The sequence below is a fragment of the Podarcis tiliguerta genome, assembly GCF_965153285.1.
Source record: "Podarcis tiliguerta genome assembly, chromosome: 4".
NCBI classification, from domain to species: domain Eukaryota; kingdom Metazoa; phylum Chordata; class Lepidosauria; order Squamata; family Lacertidae; genus Podarcis; species Podarcis tiliguerta.
Genome location: NC_139537.1, coordinates 68,818,109 through 68,835,940, shown reverse-complemented (window position 1 = coordinate 68,835,940; position 17,832 = coordinate 68,818,109). Strand labels below are relative to the sequence as shown.

The 17,832-nt window shown below is 42.4% G+C and overlaps 1 protein-coding gene across 5 annotated transcripts; it reads left to right on the top strand.

The window, feature by feature from the left end:
• Positions 1-3,081: 3,081 nt before the first annotated feature.
• Positions 3,082-16,710, top strand: ASMT (acetylserotonin O-methyltransferase). Of its 5 annotated transcripts, none has more exons than XM_083438029.1 (9): positions 3,082-3,167; positions 5,597-5,729; positions 7,758-7,932; positions 8,911-9,040; positions 11,100-11,168; positions 11,637-11,755; positions 12,523-12,663; positions 13,806-13,928; positions 15,528-16,710. In XM_083438029.1, exons 2-9 carry the CDS (start codon positions 5,616-5,618, stop codon positions 15,737-15,739), a joined length of 1,083 nt encoding a protein of 360 aa, XP_083294155.1. In that variant the 5' UTR covers positions 3,082-3,167; positions 5,597-5,615; the 3' UTR covers positions 15,740-16,710. The 5 variants fall into 5 exon arrangements, with proteins under 5 accessions (XP_083294155.1, XP_083294156.1, XP_083294157.1 ...); XM_083438030.1 differs by lacking the exon at positions 3,082-3,167 and adding an exon at positions 3,581-3,599; XM_083438031.1 differs by lacking the exon at positions 3,082-3,167 and adding an exon at positions 3,862-4,730 and having other exon boundaries at positions 4,837-5,729.
• The last annotated feature ends 1,122 nt before the right edge of the window (positions 16,711-17,832 follow it).

Below are 17,832 nucleotides of genomic sequence, written 5' to 3'. Positions count from 1 at the left end.
GTTTGGGGGACAGGACCTCAAGTGCTCTGTCTCTGTGTGAAGCTGTTCAACCTACTCACAGCACTTTGCCATAGTTTACTTTTTCAATCATGTTAGCTGTAGTACAGCAAGACCCCCTGACCCTCGTGAGTAGTTGATTAGGGGCACATGGGCTGCAGTGGTAAGAGCAGGCTAGGGAAGTCTGCTATCTGCCCAGAAGCCACCTCATAGTCTTCTGGAGTCTGGTCAAGTTTGCACTTGCACAGGAAATACTCCAGAGTTCCATGTGTGCCCCTTGATGGTGGATAATAGGTATCTTAATGCTTCAGTCAAATTTTCTAGCCATGCTTGCGTTTGAGAACATCTGTGCACCTGCATATCCAAGATCAAGCACTGCTGACAGTGTTCTACACACTTTCTGGTTTCTGTGCTATGAACTTAAAAGCAACATCTCAAATTACAGGGTTTTAAAAAAAATATTTTTGAGAGTAGCCGCCACATAACTGCTGTGGCTTTCTTTTGACCTAAATAGCCTTGAATGAATTCACCCTCACTTAGCCTTTTTTTCCTTTGCCATCTCTGATGGCTTTAAAAGAGATACTCCTGTTAACACAAATCTAGCTGTGAACTTCTAGCCCTCAGGCTAATTGGGCCAGGTTCTTTAAAGGTATCGTCATGAACATAGTTAATTTCGCACATTGCATTTTTTTATTTTTTTGCAGAAAACAATTTGTGACACTGGTGGTTTTTCCAGCAGTTCTAATGTTGAGCGTTACCTAATTCAGGCGAGAATTTTCTCTTAGAACGAAATGAGCATGTTTACAAGCTTAAACCCACTCCATCCACTTCACACAGTAATGTGCACAATGTTGCATAACCAGATGCAGATTAGAGCCATGTCTGGCATACAGATGTAGATTGATGAAATGGAGCTAGAGAACAAGGCCGTTTTAAGAAAATGAGAGTGAATTAGAGCATCCAAAACAGTAGCTCACTAATCAAATATGCTTTAGTCCCTCAGCCCACTAATTTTAATGTTTGTAGTTTGACACATGCATCAGAAGAACATGGGGTAGTTGGACTTGCATCAAAGAAACTAAGGTTCAAATCCACATGCAGCTTTGAAGCTCAGCCACACTTTCTCTCTGAACTTAACGTACAGTAAGCCTACAACCTGCATGTTGTTAAGTTCCGGGGATCATGCTGAAGCCAAAATCATGCATTGGGTGCAATGGCAGGTGGAATTGCCAAAGTCTCTTTTCCCCCACAGACCCCAGACCCCTTTCCTCCCCCTTTTAGTTTTTTTGGCCAAGTGTAAAGCTGAATTCACATAAGTTGAATGTGCATAAGTTGCAGGCTCACTGTACCTTACACAATAGTTGTGAGGGAAAAAATGGGACAGAGTTCGCATTAATATACATAGAACTTGAAATCAAGGTAGTATGCAAATGTGGTAAGTAGTCCAAATGCGACATTGCAGAAAATGTTGGCCTGTTTCTAGCTCTGTTCACATTGTGATTGTACTGTGCAGCAGCACACATTATTATTGCACTGTTCAGTTTCCTGAGAAGAGAAGCTTTCCTATCTTTTAATTTAAAAAACCACATTTTAATTAATTGGCATTAAAAGAGAACATGTGCCGCATTCCTCAGAAGCCTGTGTTTTTTGTCATTAATCTGGCTATATGTGAGGACTGGATTACCCTTTGTCACAAGTGAAGCACCAATTTTGCTTACTGGCTGCTTCCATCATCCTCATTGGGAAGGTGCTCCAATCCTTTTCTTAGTCATTTCTCACTCAACCATATTCGTTCTGAGATGGGATAACCAGAGGTATCCACAAAAACGGAAAATATTTTCATAACAAGCACTTTGGGCATTAGGTTTGAGCACTTTAAAATATTCTTGGCAAACGCAACCAAACTCTAGTTTTATCTTCTTCATATTCTAATGAGAGCTTAGATGGTAATAATCAAGGACAAAAAGCAGCTTGTGCAACCTTTGCAATGTGTTCAATCAGTTTAGTTATTGGAACTTTCAATCCTCTTTCAGATGCACTACTCTAGTAAATCTTTTCAGCTGATTATCTTGGGCCTCCTAAAGAGACAGATGCCATTTGAGCCATAGCAGGAAAGTGTTGTTTGCATCTGTATCTATCTATCTATCTATCTATCTATCTATCTATCTATCTATCTACCATCTATCTATAATGTAGATTTCAAAATTACTTTCTTTTTACTGAAAAGGGAGTTGACTCTTCCAAATGTTAAAGGTAAAGGTAAAGGTACCCCTGCCCGTACGGGCCAGTCGTGTCCGACTCTAGGGTTGTGCGTCCATCTCACTTAAGAGGCCGGGGGCCAGCGCTGTCCGCAGACACTTCTGGGTCACGTGGCCAGCGTGACAAGCTGCATCTGGCGAGCCAGTGCAGCACACGGAAACACCGTTTACCTTCCCGCTAGTAAGCGGTCCCTATTTATCTACTTGCACTTTGATGTGCTTTCGAACTGCTAGGTTGGCAGGCGCTGGGACCGAGCAACGGGAGCGCACCCCGCCGCGGGGATTCGAACTGCCGACCTGACGATCGGCAAGTCCTAGGCTCTGAGGTTTTACCCACAGCGCCACCCGCGCCCCTTCCAAATGTTATCTATCTGCATATGCATAGAAACCTCACTGTTGGCATCCATCTGTCTCAAGAGACAATGGAGTGTGCCTCCAGGGGTGAAGTCAAAAGGCTGCATTAGCAATACCAAAGTGACCACCTCAGGGCACAAGCCTGGGCAGTGTGGTACGGAGGTCCTGAGCTGCCCAGACAAGAAGATGCTCTTCTCAGACTTGCTGGTGTGGTCCAAAGAAAACACAGAGATACATTTAGCACCAGCTTGGCTGCAGGAGTTGCTGGAAGGAGGTGCACAATTTGTCATCCAACTGTCTTAGGGACTCCACTTTGGATTTGTGTAGGGTCCTGAGCCTTTTATTCCCCCAAAGATATCCTGCAAGGCAGCAGAGGTTTAAAATTTCCTTAAAGAGGTTTTCCTCCTTCTAGATGGGCTTCTTTCCCAGGTTGACAAGCCCCATGTGCTTCTTACTTCCTTCTATAGCACGTGTCTTCTGTGTGGAATAATCATGCAATAATCATACTTCAGATTCAAGGGGAGGATGCTGAGGCTGAAAGAGATTGGCTTGTCTAAGGTAATCTAATGAATTGACACCAGAGGTGCAGCAGATTCAAGGCTTATTCTCTTAGCCATATCTCAGTAGGCTAATCGGATTATTTTGAGGGATCAGGCTGGTTAGTCTGAGGCCTCTACTGATGACTTTCCAGAAACTGGAGAAGCAAAGTACAGTGGTACCTCAGGTTAAGTACTTAATTTGTTCTGGAGGTCCGTTCTTAACCTGAAACTGTTCTTAACCTGAAGCACCACTTTAGCTAATGGGGCCTCCTGCTGCGGCTGCACCGCCAGAGCACGATTTCTGTTCTCATCCTGAAACAAAGTTCTTAACCCAAAGTAATATTTCTGGGTGAGCAGAGTCTGTAACCTGAAGTGTATGTAACCCGAGGTACCACTGTATTCACTATTCCTTTTCCTCAGCCCTTTCTACTCACTTCAGACAACCCCACAGGTATCTCTTTTAGTGTTTGTCCTATCAACTTGACTTTAATTGGAATCAAAATCCTTTACTGGGGCCACTGCTGGCAAGGCCTTGTTCCACTTTAGCTTGGAGCATCATACCTAGGAATTGATCAGATTGGCCTCTGCCAAGGGCACAAGCCCAGGAGGTTGCAAAAATCAGACCTCTCTACTCTGGCTTGGTGAGGCTAGGAGCCCACCCATCTGTCTGTGTATTCCCTGGTGTGGCGTTTGCCCATTCGTTTAGAAAATGTTTGAACAGGGGGGAGAGATAGGGTTTAAAATATAGACCAATAGGAAAGCCGAAGGTGGAGCCTATCTGTGTAAAAAGGGGCTTAGGCCGAGGTTTGAGTTAGTTGTTGGGAGTTGTTGGTGGGTAGTTGGTTGGTTTTAGTGGGTTGGCTGGTTAGGAAAGGCAGTTGGAGAAGCAGTTGGCAGGCAGTTGGTAACAGAGAGACAGGGCAGTGGGTTCTTGAGTGAGGGGAGGTAGAAGAGATAGAGAGAGGAAAATAAGACTAAGAAAGTAAAGAGTAACAACGTTTGGAATGCCGTAAAAGTTTGTGTCTGGAATAAAACACACTCCTCTTTATTAACTTGAGAACCGGACTGAGACTGAAGTGATTTTACCGGGGAGGACCTGGTTGGTGGCAGCAGATTAGTGGTGTACGGGTCAATAGTCCGTGAGACGACCGGGGGCTCCATACGAACACCACACCTGGGTCGCTCCTCTGCTGCTCTGGGTTGCTGGGTGAGGCGCACAGGCTTCTCTGAGTGCCTCAGTGGAGGAATCCGATTGCTGGCATGGGGGCCACCTCCCCAGTCAGCCATCACTGCCGTTAGCAGTGTGAGTCAAGTCTCCAGTGGGGCTTGGGAAGAAAGACAGAGAGAACAGGCCAGAGTTTCAGGAGGAGGAAAAAGGAAGGATGGAGATAGAAGGGCAAAGCAGCAAGAGGAGGCAGGGAGACAGATGGGTGACATGGAGGAGAACCCAATAGCTGTGGAGGAAATCACAGGCAGAGTGCAAAAGGAGACAAAAGCAAACATTTTTAGTTTCTGGTCCATGGACTTTCGCAACTTCAGAGACAGCAATACAGCTTCTTGCCAAGGGTGCAAGGGAGTCTAGGTCATAGCTGTCAACTTTTCCTTTTTCTTGCAAGGAATCCTATTCGGAATAAGGGAATTTCTGTAAAAAAAAAAAAAAAAGGGAAAAGTTGACAGCTATGGTCTAGGCACACCTCTGATCTTAGTGCAAAGACTTAAACTTGCACAGTGGAAGTTCCCATCACCTTTCTCTCTCCTTGTGTGTCCCCAAAATCTGTTCTGGGTTTCCCCCCAACCCTCCAGAGCAGATCTGAGAAGATCTCTTCCAAACATGGAAGTCCATGTGCTAACAGAATGACTTGTTTCGTTGTAACCCTTTGTTACCAAATTACTGTACATCATTGAGTCGTTGGTATATACCAGGCATGTCCAACCAGTAGATCATGCTCTTCCGATAGATCCCTGGCTGATCCTGGTAGATCACGGGACCCTTATTGATCATGGGATTAAATAAAGTTTACCAAAAGTTAACAAATAAAAGCTGAAGAACTCTGGGCAATCCACCCACCCACCCCACACTCCTCCTCCCTCCAATGGCAATGGGTAGATCACTGCCAGTTTCTTTATACTGGGAGTAGATCACAGTCTCTTGGGAGTTGGACGTGCATGGTATATATAAAAGCTATAAATAAAAAGAATGCAAAATGCCTCTTTTGCACAATCAACTGGTCTTGCACACTTGAAGCTATTTGGTGGTCACGTTTTAATATATTTAACAATAGTTCAGACCCTTCTTTTGGCTAGTGGTGTTTTCAATTCGAAAACTGACTACAGCATCCCCTGGAAGGGAGAGCTTGCGTCAGCACATTTGTGGTAATAAGACTAAATATGTCTGGAGTGGTATTAGTACAGTTAAAGTGGACTACCCAGAATCATCTGTGCCTACAGGCTAAAGAGGCTTATTTAAATGAAGAAGGAAAGAGGATTTCTCACAGTGCAGTGGACAAAAATGAGCTCCGCAGAGGACCTCGAATATCCTCGTCTCTTAATTCAGTACCAGAATGGATTTTTAATATCAAAGGTAAGGTTCACAAATGATATGCCTCAAAGAAATTTAAACTAGGAAATGATGCTTTTTTTCTTCTTCTTATGGATGTGTGCAGAACCTAGAATATCTATAGAGGTGAATCTTTTAATTTATCTGTTTTAATTTTGGGTTCAACAGCTTGCAACAACAGGTGTTAACTAAATGTGCTGGGAGGAATGCCATGAATGAAATTTAAACCAGTATCAAAGTAAATAATCTTAAACCCCACCATTTGAATCATCTCCAATTGAACCAGGGCTCCTTATAAACTAAAATTTCCAAACCTGCAATCATTTCTTGGTAATCTAAAGTCCATACATGTTTAGGTTAAAAGCAAAGCAGGTTTTGACTTTTCTCTGAATATCAAATTTGGAAAAATCCAGCACTAAGCAAAGATGTCACTTAAAAGTAAACCTCACATAGAGTTTTCCCACCTTTTCAGTGCCCGCTTGTAGAAAGAGCTCAGTTGCTTTAGTGCTTACAGCTTGTGCCCTCCAGGAAGAAGCTAGCCTTGTTTCTTAACAACAGTATTTCGCTGTGGAAAGAGAGCAAGAGGTGTCAACACAGTTCCATTTTGATATACATTTGAGATTCTTCACAGGTATGAAATAGGAAAACTCCTAATATGAACCTTCTTTAAAAGAGAGGGGAAAAGAGAGATTCTCTTCTGTAGGCGATATGCAATTCCAATCAATAGAAAAATGCAAAGGTTTTGTAAACCCACAAGGAAGCTGGGAACAAGTAAAGTTTTTAAAGATGCTAGAGAATCATCAATAAATAACTTTGAACTAGCCCCAAGGGGGAAATTATCCCTTCAAAATTTGAGGTAAAGCTAGATATTGAAGCAAGCACATACTGTATATAGGTCATGTTGCTCTTTTTAAAAGGAGTCTGTTGCCAGGATAAAAACAATCAGGACATCTACTTGCAGCTGTGGCTTCAACATACTGTTTTTATTATTGTGTATGGCAACAATAATAAAAACGCGGGTGGCGCTGTGGGTAAAACCTCAGCGCCTAGGACTTGCCGATCGCATGGTCGGCAGTTCGAATCCCCGCGGCGGGGTGCGCTCCCGTCGTTCGGTCCCAGCGCCTGCCAACCTAGCAGTTCGAAAGCACCCCCGGGTGCAAGTAGATAAATAGGGACCGCTTACCAGCAGGAAGGTAAACGGCGTTCCGTGTGGTGCGCTGGCTCGCCAGATGCAGCTTGTCACGCTGGCAACGTGACCCAGGAGTGTCTGCGGACAGCGCTGGCTCCCAGCCTCTAGAGTGAGATGAGCACACAACCCTAGAGTCTGCCAAGACTGGCCCGTATGGGCAGGGGTACCTTTACCTTTACCTTTACCTTTATGGCAACAATTGTGTATTGTGTATTATTGTGTAATATTATGTATGGCACCCGGGACGCGGGTGGCGCTGTGGGTTAAACCACAGAGCCTTGGACTTGCTGATCAGATGGTTGGTAGTTCGAATCCCCGCAACGGGGTGTGCTTCTGTTGCTTGGTCCCTGCTCCTGCCAACCTAGCAGTTCGAAAGCATGTAAAAGTGCAAGTAGATAAATAGGTACTGCTCCAGTGGGAAGGTAAACGGCGTTTCCATGCGCTGCTCTGGTTCGCCAGAAGCGGCTTAGTCATGCCGGCCACATGTCCCGGAAGCTGTACGCCGGCTCCCTCAGCCAATAAAGCGAGATGAGCACTGCAACCCCAGAGTCGGTCATGACTGGACCTAATTGTCAGGAGTCCCTTTACCTTTACCTTATGACAACAATAAAAATCCCACAACAAAAATATGCATTCAGACTATGTATGCTTAGTTTAATAAAGACTTAGATGAAACTCAACAATGCATTTAAAATTATTTCTGCCATTCAACTGTAGGCTGCCGTCCCAACCAACCCTGCTTACCTGGGAGCAAGCCTTATTGAATTCCATAAGACTTACTTCTGAGAAGTCACTGCACTGTTAACCGCTGCTGTGCTTTCTCTCTTTGCTTCTTTCATCCCTGCCCGTTCCTTTGGTTTTAGGTGATGTTTGCTGCCTGTGAGCTGGGAGTATTTGATCTGCTGAGAGAGTCAGAAGATCTCTTGACCTCGAAGGCCATTGCAGAGCAGCTGGGCAGCAGCTTCCAGGGAATGGAGAGGTTGCTAGATGCCTGTGTGGGTTTAAAGCTGCTGAGAGCAGAAGTGAGAAAGGAAGGAGGTAACCGTGTCAGAGGAATCTAACATGACCAGCCACCCCTGTTTTGGCCTCTGCACATTATGTGCCTAGAAACGGACCATAACATTTTTTAAGAATATAGGAAGGAACCAGCTGCCTACACCACCTGCCCACAACCTGGGTATTCCAAATGTTTAGGACCTTAACACCCATCAGCCTGAGTCAGAATGGCCAATGGTCAAGGTTGTCCAAGCCATCTACTGAGCCCTAGTATCCTGACTGGTGTTGGCTTTTGAGGGTCTCAGGCAGAGTCTTTCCCTGTCTGGAGAGGCCAGGGATTGAGCCTGGAGCCTTCTGCTTGCCAGTGGGCAACAAACAGATGGGCAGGGTATAAATAATAAAGTATTATTATTATTATTATTATTATTATTATTATTATTATTATGACGTTGAAGGTAATCTGAAATAGAGATTGCTGGTTCTGGTTCACCTGCTCAGCTGTCTTTCAGCTTTGGTAAATAGGTTTTTCCTATTTCTATATTGTTTTGATAATCTGCAAGCTGTGTTTGCTACATGCGAGAGTATGTATATATATATATATATATATATATATATATATATATATGAATGCACCATGGAAGGTGATTCTCAAACCACTTCCAGCTCTTTTTAAAATGATTGTCTGTTTCCCACCTGCAAAACAGAAAGACTTTTGTGAAACATTCAAGGGTGAATGTGTGTGTTGCGCATACACAAGAGGGCATCTAATCTCTCTCTGCTTCCAGGCAGTTTCACCTTGAGCTGCACAAGGATGCTGTTAAATCCCCAAATTTGACATATATTTTGGCAAATGGCAAGCAGAGTCAGTGTAGATTTCTAAGAAGATTGTATCAAAAACTGCTTTAAGTTGGACAAATAAATTGTGCAGATGCATTATTCTTGTTCTTAAGATGATGGTGCCACAGATATCATCACCACTGTGCTAAATACAGTACTGACTTTGCCTTCTTTCCTCTTCAGCATTTTATGGAAACACAGAAATATCAAATCTCTACCTCACAAAATCAAGTCCGAAGTCTCAGTATCATAACTTGATGTACTATTCCAAAACCATCTATTTGTGCTGGCACTACTTGACAGATGCTGTGAGGTAAGGTGAACGATGAGGAAGTTTATGTTGATAATTGAAAAATGAAACCTTTGTAAAAACTTGCAGTGAACCACTGCATTATTCCCTTTGCATTGATCTTTTTCAGGAAAACTACTGTTTACTTTTGAATGCTGAAGTGATAATAGTTCAAACAGGACTGGTATAGAGTTACTATTGTTACACTATTACTTTATTTTTTTATACCACACACCAAGTGGTAGCATTGTGATATTGTTAACACTTAAGAAGATTCATTGTTTGCAGGTGTGTAGAAACCAGCTAGGGAATGCTTTGTCATAACAGCACTATTTACTGAGAGAATTCTCAGGAGGATACTTAGCAATGAGGAACTGGCACGAAGGAGTTGAGATACCAGTTGATTCTATTGTCTGTGCCAGAAGAAAACAAAGGAAATTGGGGTGGATTTTTCAGCGAATGAGGACCACCATATGGTTCTACTGATTTCTTTGAAGTAGCTGTTGTTAGTAATACTAAGTTCTTTATCATGGATGGTTGGGAGCTGTGAAAGAGGATTTTCCAAGTTCAGTTGAAATTAATGCAAATTTAAGATGCCCAGTTTCCAAGTAGAAGCTTCCCAACAAATTTCCATTTTCTTCAAGTTCTGGTCATTTGCCATAATCCAGAGAAAGCAATAAATATTAAAAAATGGGAAGGCACTTTAGCTCAAGACATTTTGGAGACCCTCTTAACACCTGTCAGTTGTTTCAGAAGGAGTATAAGGCGGAACTAAATCCATATTTCCCTTCAATTCAAAACAACTATCAAGCGTAGCTCTGGCAGAGAAGCATCATCCTGTATCACCCATGTGCACCAGTGATGGAACAATTCCCTTTGGCTCAATTAAGAATGCACTTGGCAATTACAAGCTTCGTCATGTGTTTGGGAAAAAACACACATCTGTTTTCTAAGAGATCTCTCTTGGCACATGTTCACTGGTGGTGCTCTGCAGATAGGCACCTTATCTTATGTCTGCTTGAGAAGAAAGCTGCCTTGAAATTTACCTCCACCTTTCCCAGCCAAAACAACAGCAACAACCGTGTAAATACATTCAGTGGGGAAAGAAAGGGTTTTTAGAGCTGGGTGAGAAACATCAGTTACATGAAACCTTCGCAAGGAACAAATCAAAGTAATTGACCCAAAGCAGATTATACGTGCCAAGCAAAAGGCTGCTTGGTTAGGTTGTCTGGCTCACACAGTTCAGAGACAGCTGTGAGAGTTCCATTGGGCACAGTGTGGTGTAGTGGTTAAGAGTGGTAGACTCGTAATCAGTGAACTGGGTTCGCGTCTCTGCACCTCCACATGCAGCTGCTGGGTGACCTTGGGCCAGTCACACTTCTTTGAAGTCTTTCAGCTCCACTCACCTCACAGAGAGTTTGTTGTGGGGGAGGAAGGGAAAGGAGAATATTAGCTGCTTTGAGACTCCTTCGGGTAGCGATAAAGCGGGATATCAAATCCAAACTCCTCCTCCTCCTCCTCCTCCTCCTCCTCCTCCTCCTCCTCTTCTTCTTCTTCTTCTTCTTCTTCTTCATGCATGTGCCTACAAAGCTTATCTGGCTTTGGTTGTCAAGGCCACTGAATAGTTGGGGTCTGTGTTGGGTGTGTGTGTGCAGAATCTTGTTTTACATTCCAAATCAGAGAAGACCTAGGGGGGGTGAGAAGCTTGATTTGCAATATTGTTAAGAATGATAAGCTGGGCAAATTTGTATTCCAGAAGAGGTCATTTCTGGCATCGCTAAATTGCATTTATGGTTCTTGATACAGCTAGGAATGTAGGCATATATAAGCATACTTCTGTCTCTTAGGTTCCCAGGAAGGATGGGAGGTTATGGAATGTTTTGATGATTATTATTTTTTTAAAGCTAGCTTACTTCAGGATCCACTGCTCCTGTGAAAAAGTGAACTCTATAAGCAACATATAATGCAAACATTCTTAGGCTTTTGTTCAGGATTCTTCTTGAGTATGGCAGTATTATGTAATATAAATGACATTTTAAAGTTAGCTGTTGAATTTATCAAGAATTTCCCTCCTTAATTTAAGGGAGGGGAAAAACCAATATGAGAGAGCGTTTGGCATTTCATCAAAAGATGTCTTCGAAGCACTGTACAGGTAAGGCTTCCACTATAATAGTTTAATCTAAAACACAATAGATTGCCCCTGATCAAATGTCTCTGTGTGCACACTGCTTTTGATGGCAATAATGGTTAGTGTGAAGGTCATTAAACTGTGGGGGGAGCACACAGCAGTAATCTGTTTTGGAGGTTAATAGTATATGGCTAACTAAGGCTAGGGTGTCATGGTCCAATTCTTGGTTTCCTAAGAGATTTTCCGAGCACAATCATATACAAGCTCTTCTGCTTGTGCAATAGAAACAGCAGATCCATGTGTCCATTTGCAGAGCTGCTCCTTCCACATAAATGAATGGGGCCATCTGCACAAAGATCTCATGGGTGTGTTAAAGAATATGCACTTCTTTTAATCAGGATGGCAGAAAAGCTGCCCATGTCTTTTACATAGCAGTAAATCATTGTGGGCATTTGCAACGAGCTCACTGCTTGCGCAATTTCAAATCTCTAGATCAGAGGAAGAAATGATAAAATTCATGTATGGATTGAATGCAATTTGGAGCATATGTGGCAGAGATGTGATAGCTGCATTTGATCTTTCTCTGTTCCCTGTCATATACGATCTTGGAGGTAAGTGCCATTTAATATGTTTCAGTAGTTTTCCTTTGACACACACACAGAAATGTTAAAATCTTGCATGGAAAAACTTGCACTTTAAGATAACTGCCCGGTTTAATGAAGGCATTAAAAATACACTGGGCCTATTTTATGGACTGGCATGAATTTTAGAAGTTGCAAGCAGTTACTCATACGGCAGCTTGAGGCAATCCAGTACTCAGCAGTACGAGTGTGCTTACTGGGCAGCTGTCCAAACCTGACCTTACTATAGTGGTTGGCGTGTTCTAGTACATAACCATGTTGGCCTCAGTGATACCTATAGGATTTGGAAGTGCAGTTTGCAGCACTCAGTGGGGCTAGTGAGGGCCTTCTCTGTAGAGGAACCAAATATTTCCTTGTGTATCTTGGCTCCTGTTAGTAGTGGCAGAGCTGATTTCAAGTCCCAGCACCCCTTGTGCCATCAAAGAGGTTTGTGGAATGTGGCCTCAATTCATGCTGGATGCATACCAGGGGACCTTAGCTTGGGGTGTGGTCCTGTCCAGGCCAAGACTGTCAAAACTCTTACGCCACTTCAGATGAAGCAGGCATCATTCCCTGCCCGAAATGGTAAGAAACCCAGAGGCAGGCCCATCCATACTCAAAAAAGGATTTGAGAAACAAAATAGTGCTGTGCTAATATGGTTAGTTAGTTGGTTAGTTATTTTTCTCCACCTCCGCTTCCTCCTCTGAACTCATTACTGTTTTTTGTTGTTTGTTTTTTTACCTTTTTCTTCAAAAAGGAGGCGCTGGTGCTTTAGCCCAGGAATGTGTCTCACTATATCCAAATTGTTCAGTCACAATTTTCGACCTGCCTAAAGTAGTACAAACAGCAAAGAAGCATTTTGTGTCCTCTGAGGAACAGCGGATCACTTTTCATGAAGGTAAAGATGGTGGTTTCTTCTGTGTTTCCTGAGAAAACTAGGATGAGGGGGAGAACATTGCTCTTTACTGTAAATTCCTTTCCCCTCTCCTTAGAAAGTAGCCCCATAATTTAATACTGTGCCTTTTTTCCTAAGGCTATTTCCTCCTCCTGACATTTGAAATATTTTATTTGTTGCACATTTCGGAAGGTCATACAAGTGTGACCTTGAGCTAGAGCTTATATGTATGTGTGTGACTGCAAAAGCTCTCACTGCCTAACACATAAGTCACTAGATGGTTTTTAGAGTTGGCTCTTCCAGAAAAATGTTTGGGCTGCTTGCATGAATGTTTCTTAAAATCCCAAGACCCTGGGTGATATTCAGCTACTTTTTAATCAGAGAAGACCCATTAAAATTAATGAACATGATTGTATACCACCCATGCTGTTCAAGAATGAAATAGGTTAAATTATAATATTAGAACCTCTATTCTCTGAATTAATTACAGGATAGACCAGGGGTCTGCAACCTTTAAGACAAAAAGAGCCACTTGGACCTGTTTCCGAAGAAAAAAAAACCTGGGAGCCGCAAAACCCTTGCGACATTTAAAGCATGCGTGCCGCTGCCCTCCGATCTGACAGCGGGCGGGAAGGTGACGTCGGGACAGTGCGTGACTAACGCATGCACCGCCCCCATGCGACGTCACAGCCAGTACAGCGCCCGCCACAGTGGGGAGTGTCGGGGCGCACAATGCGCCTCCTCCCCTCGCTAGTATCCGCCCCGGAGCCACGGCAAAGGTGTAAAAGAGCCACATGCGGCTCCGGAGCAGCGGGTTGCAGACCCCTGGGATAGACCATCTTCACATGGAACCCAATACAGAAAGTGCCTGTATTGCTTGGACTTACTGTTTCTTCTTTCACACATGCCTTGTGTCCAACAAATAGAAAACATGTAGTTTAGATGCTTTTATTCACATGGTGCATCTCAACAGTTACAAAACCTGTCCCCTGTCCCCCCAAGAACTTTAATGATGGCTCAAGCATGAAAACAAACACCAGCGAATCTTCTTCTGATCTCAGCTACTTTGGACCCATTCCATGTTTTCTTGACATGCTGGATTCTCAGTTAATCAGAAATTAATGTTTGTTTTCTGCCTGATACAGGAGATTTTTTTGCAGACCCAGTTCCAGAAGCTGACCTGTATATTTTAGCGAGGATCCTCCATGACTGGGCAGATGAGAAATGTGTGCAGCTTCTCAAAAAGGTGCAGAAGGCTTGCAAAACTGGTACGCACACGTATATAATAATGTACAAGAGCCTGGCTATACATTGCATTCGTCACTTCAAAAAACCAAGTGCCTTTATCTCTCTGGGACTGTTGAATGTGCTCAGTGCTTTCCATTAATTGTGACGTCAGCTTGTCACTTAGCATTCTTGCAAGGAAGGAGGGGTGGTGGAATTGGTGGCAGGCTAGGCAAGTAGCACTCATGCAATAAGGCTTCTCCTTCCTCTCCTCTCCCTGTAGCCCTTCAACCTGTACTGGAGGGCTACAAGCTGTTTGAGGCTGGAGGGGAGAGAGAGAGAGAGAAGAGAAACTGGAAGTATCGCTGTGCAGGTGGGTGGAAGTTATTGGTTCTCAACATACTTCAAAGAAACTTTTTATCAAGGGGTGAGCTGCAGCACCAAATGTTCCCCAAACAGATTTTATTAAGAAGCTCTAAAGATATCCCTCGATAAGAAGTTTCTTGAAAACACACTGGGAACGATATCTATTTGTGCAGCTGTCTCTTTCATTCTTGAGTTTTTCTACAACTGTTACTGATCCTTTCTATTTGTGCTATTTTTTAAAAAAGAAAGCCGAGATTCAAAACATCAAGCAGCTAGTCCCATGTGCACAGATAAGCTTTTTTTCTACTATCAAAGCAGGCATTTCTCTTGCCACCCTTTCAGAAGGGTTTCAAAAATAGTTGTGATAGCCTATGGGAACCTGCTTTTAAAAGGGGGAGGAAATATTCAAAAATCCCACCAAGCATGTACAAACTCCTAAGTTTGTCTACGTAGCTTTTCCTTGACATTAGAAATAAAGTAGCTGAAATGTTAGTGGCAGTTGTAGTTGTATTCCCCTTTCAGAAGTTACGGAAGGACTAAATGGACATGGGGGCAGTGGCATTGTGATAGCAGGCTGAATATCCTGGCATCTCTCTTTCTACACATTGATTGATTGATTGATTATATTTCTGTGTTGCTTTCCATTCAAGTGAATTGCAAAGCAGCTTACAAATGCAATGTAAATCATATAGAATAATTAACATATCACCAGTAAAACAATTACAATTTATAAAAACACTATTAGAAAACCAACTAAAAAGAAAGAAAAGATAAACAGCACAATTACAAGTCATATTATAGAATTCACAATGGTCACATGTATGACATGATGAGCCTGGCGTTGTCATTCCTTTTATCAATCAATTTAGCCTTTCCATAACGTCTTGAAAAGTCTTTGGTTATTTTATAATGGCAGCAACAATACATCATTTTACTTTAATGGAAGATGTTCAGTTTATAGTAGGGATAGCCAGCTTGGCACCCTCAAGAGGTTTTGGACTCCAACTCCAATCAGCGTCAATGTCAGGGATAATGGGAGTTGTAGTTCCGCAGTATCTGGAGGGCACCACATTAGCTAGCTCTGGTTTATAGGAAGAGTATAGAGATCCATACTTTGCTTACTGGTCTAAATCCTTGTTGTTCTGTTTCACATAGCTCCATCTTCATTCCTGGGTGCTCTCTTTTTCTTGAAATCTTAGGCTGAGGTTATAGACCCATTATAGGATTAAGATGAGGCCGGGCAATGTGTCAAAATGAATCTTGTTTTCCCCAACCAGGTGGCGGCGTTTTACTAGTCGAAACACTTCTGAATGAAGACAGGAGTGGGCCTTTGGAAAGCCAGCTCTATTCCATTAATATGTTGGTTCAGACTGAAGGGAAAGAGCGGACCCCTGCAGAGTACAGCAGCCTCCTCACAGCAGCTGGCTTCAGGGAGATTGAAATCAAGAAAACTGGAAAGCTGTATGATGCCATTTTAGGAAGAAAATAATACAGTCTCTGCCGCTTTATTATCAGACGTGGCAAATAAAGCAAGAATAATAATGATAGGGTTTGGTTTAAGTTAAAAATATCTATCTAACGCACAGTCGCAATTATAATATCAATAGCAATCTAATAACTGTCAAATGTTACAGTACTAATTTATTTAATTGCAGCCTAGGGAAAGAGAGTGCCTGCTTGGCCTTTTCAGTCTAGAATCCCTTTCAGCTTAAGTATGCCTTGCAGTCCACATAGTGAGTATTTGTAGGTATATTCTACTAGTCATTGGTTTGGGCCACTGTGATGTCATGTGAAGTGTTAAAAAAAATCAGTCATGGAATGCTAATCTAGTGAGGGAAATGAAAACATCACACAGGTGAAGGGAGATGTCTTAAGACAGACGTACAGGAGATGCAGGGTCAATGAGATGGTGGGTCATGATAGAGGGCTAGGATAGAGTCAGTGGCCAGAGGACACTTTGCTCACATGTTGTAAAGCAAATTCCAAGTCTGCTATGGGGTCTGGTAAATGGTGGGGTATGTTTTCTTGCACATTTCTGTGTGTGCAGTTGTCAAGCGGACATTTGTATTGCTGGCTTCATGATAGAAATCCAGTCCCTATGTCTCTTCCACTCTGGCTCCATGGCCTCTTCCTGCAAAGAATGAGACTTAATTGTTTTATTTATTTTATTTTATGTATTTATATCCCGCCTTGCTCCCAAATTTGGATTCAAGGCGGCTAACAGAAGTTTAAAACATTATTACAAAATACACAGTAATGAAAACAAAAGTAGTTAATAGTTAAAAATGTGTTAATTCACTTCTGGAGCGTGATTCACCCCTTAAGGAACACCACATTGTTCTGATATTGGAGGTATATTCCAAAAATAAATGAAACAAAAGAAAACCTTTTGACAGATGGTGATATCTTATTTTTTTGTTCAGACTAGCCCTGCTCTATAATAAAATTCTCTGAAATGAATTATTTTGCAAATGGCAACTCGTTAATGAATGAAAGAAAAGACTTATCAATTAAATACTTTAAACCTTGGATTAGTTAATAGAAATAACTAATGAGCAGGACTTATTTAAATGCAAAACTGTCCTGGAAGATGGATCTATGGGCTACTGTATTGTGTAATGATTTGGGGGGGACAGTCTGTTGCAGTCAAAGCAAAGAGCATTCTGGCACTTCTAAGCAGCCTCTTGCAAGCTGATGCCCTCCAGAGCTTTGCAATCCAAAAAAATCTGTAGGATATCAGCTTGGAGGAGGCTACCTTAAAGCTATTCAGTATAGCTTTGGTGAATTGGAGTCTACTTCATCACATCAGATACGTGAAGTGTCATCCTAAGTTGGCAGGTGACATTATAAGCAATGAGGCTGGGGAGGCAATGTAAATTGAAAAGTCTAAGAAAGTAAGTGAGCAAGTTGGCACTGAGCTTGAAAACAAATCAACGCTTTTCTCACAAAACAGTATCACATTCGCCATTAGATGGTGCTGCTCTTCTATGCTTCAGCTGTACCCTGTGACTGGTTCTGAAATGTCTATGCTGGCCAGCACTTCTCCACTTACATTCAAGGATGAAGTTCAGCACTGAGGTCAAGTTGCTAAAACCAAGACAAATCCACTGTAAACACCCTGCTCCTTAATTCTGCAGAGCAAACATTCCATTATCGTGGAGTGTTTCCTTGTGAAATGTAAGTGGAATCTCATTCCATAGTTTTAAAGTAACATGCTATATTTCCAGGTATACGTACATACAAAAATATATTTTTCTGATACCATTTATTTGAAGATAGAACTGTTCTACAGATTCAACAATCTAGAGATATGTAAGAAACTGGCTAAAGGAAAGCAATACCCAACCAAAAATACATAATGTTGCAATAATGTTCAGGTAGCTGTCATTTTATATTCGGGCGTTGTCATGTACCTTCATTGGGAAAGGATGGGATATGAACTGCAGGCTGTAATCTGCACAGCTAGGGCTTTTCCTTAGCTTACCACCAAGTGGCAACTCATCCATAGTCTTGTATAGTTTAAGATGAAAGAAGAGGGACATTTACTTGGTGGAGAGGTCTTATTAAGAAACCCGAAAACGG

Coding starts and splice junctions, on each gene's coding strand:
- ASMT (XM_083438029.1), top strand. CDS start 5,616: ATGAAGAAGGAAAGAGGATTTCTCACAGTGCAGTGGACAAAAATGAGC. Junction 11,169..11,636: donor GTCTTCGAAGCACTGTACAG/GTAAGGCTTCCA, acceptor TCAAATCTCTAG/ATCAGAGGAAGAAATGATAA. Junction 13,929..15,527: donor GCAGAAGGCTTGCAAAACTG/GTACGCACACGT, acceptor TTCCCCAACCAG/GTGGCGGCGTTTTACTAGTC.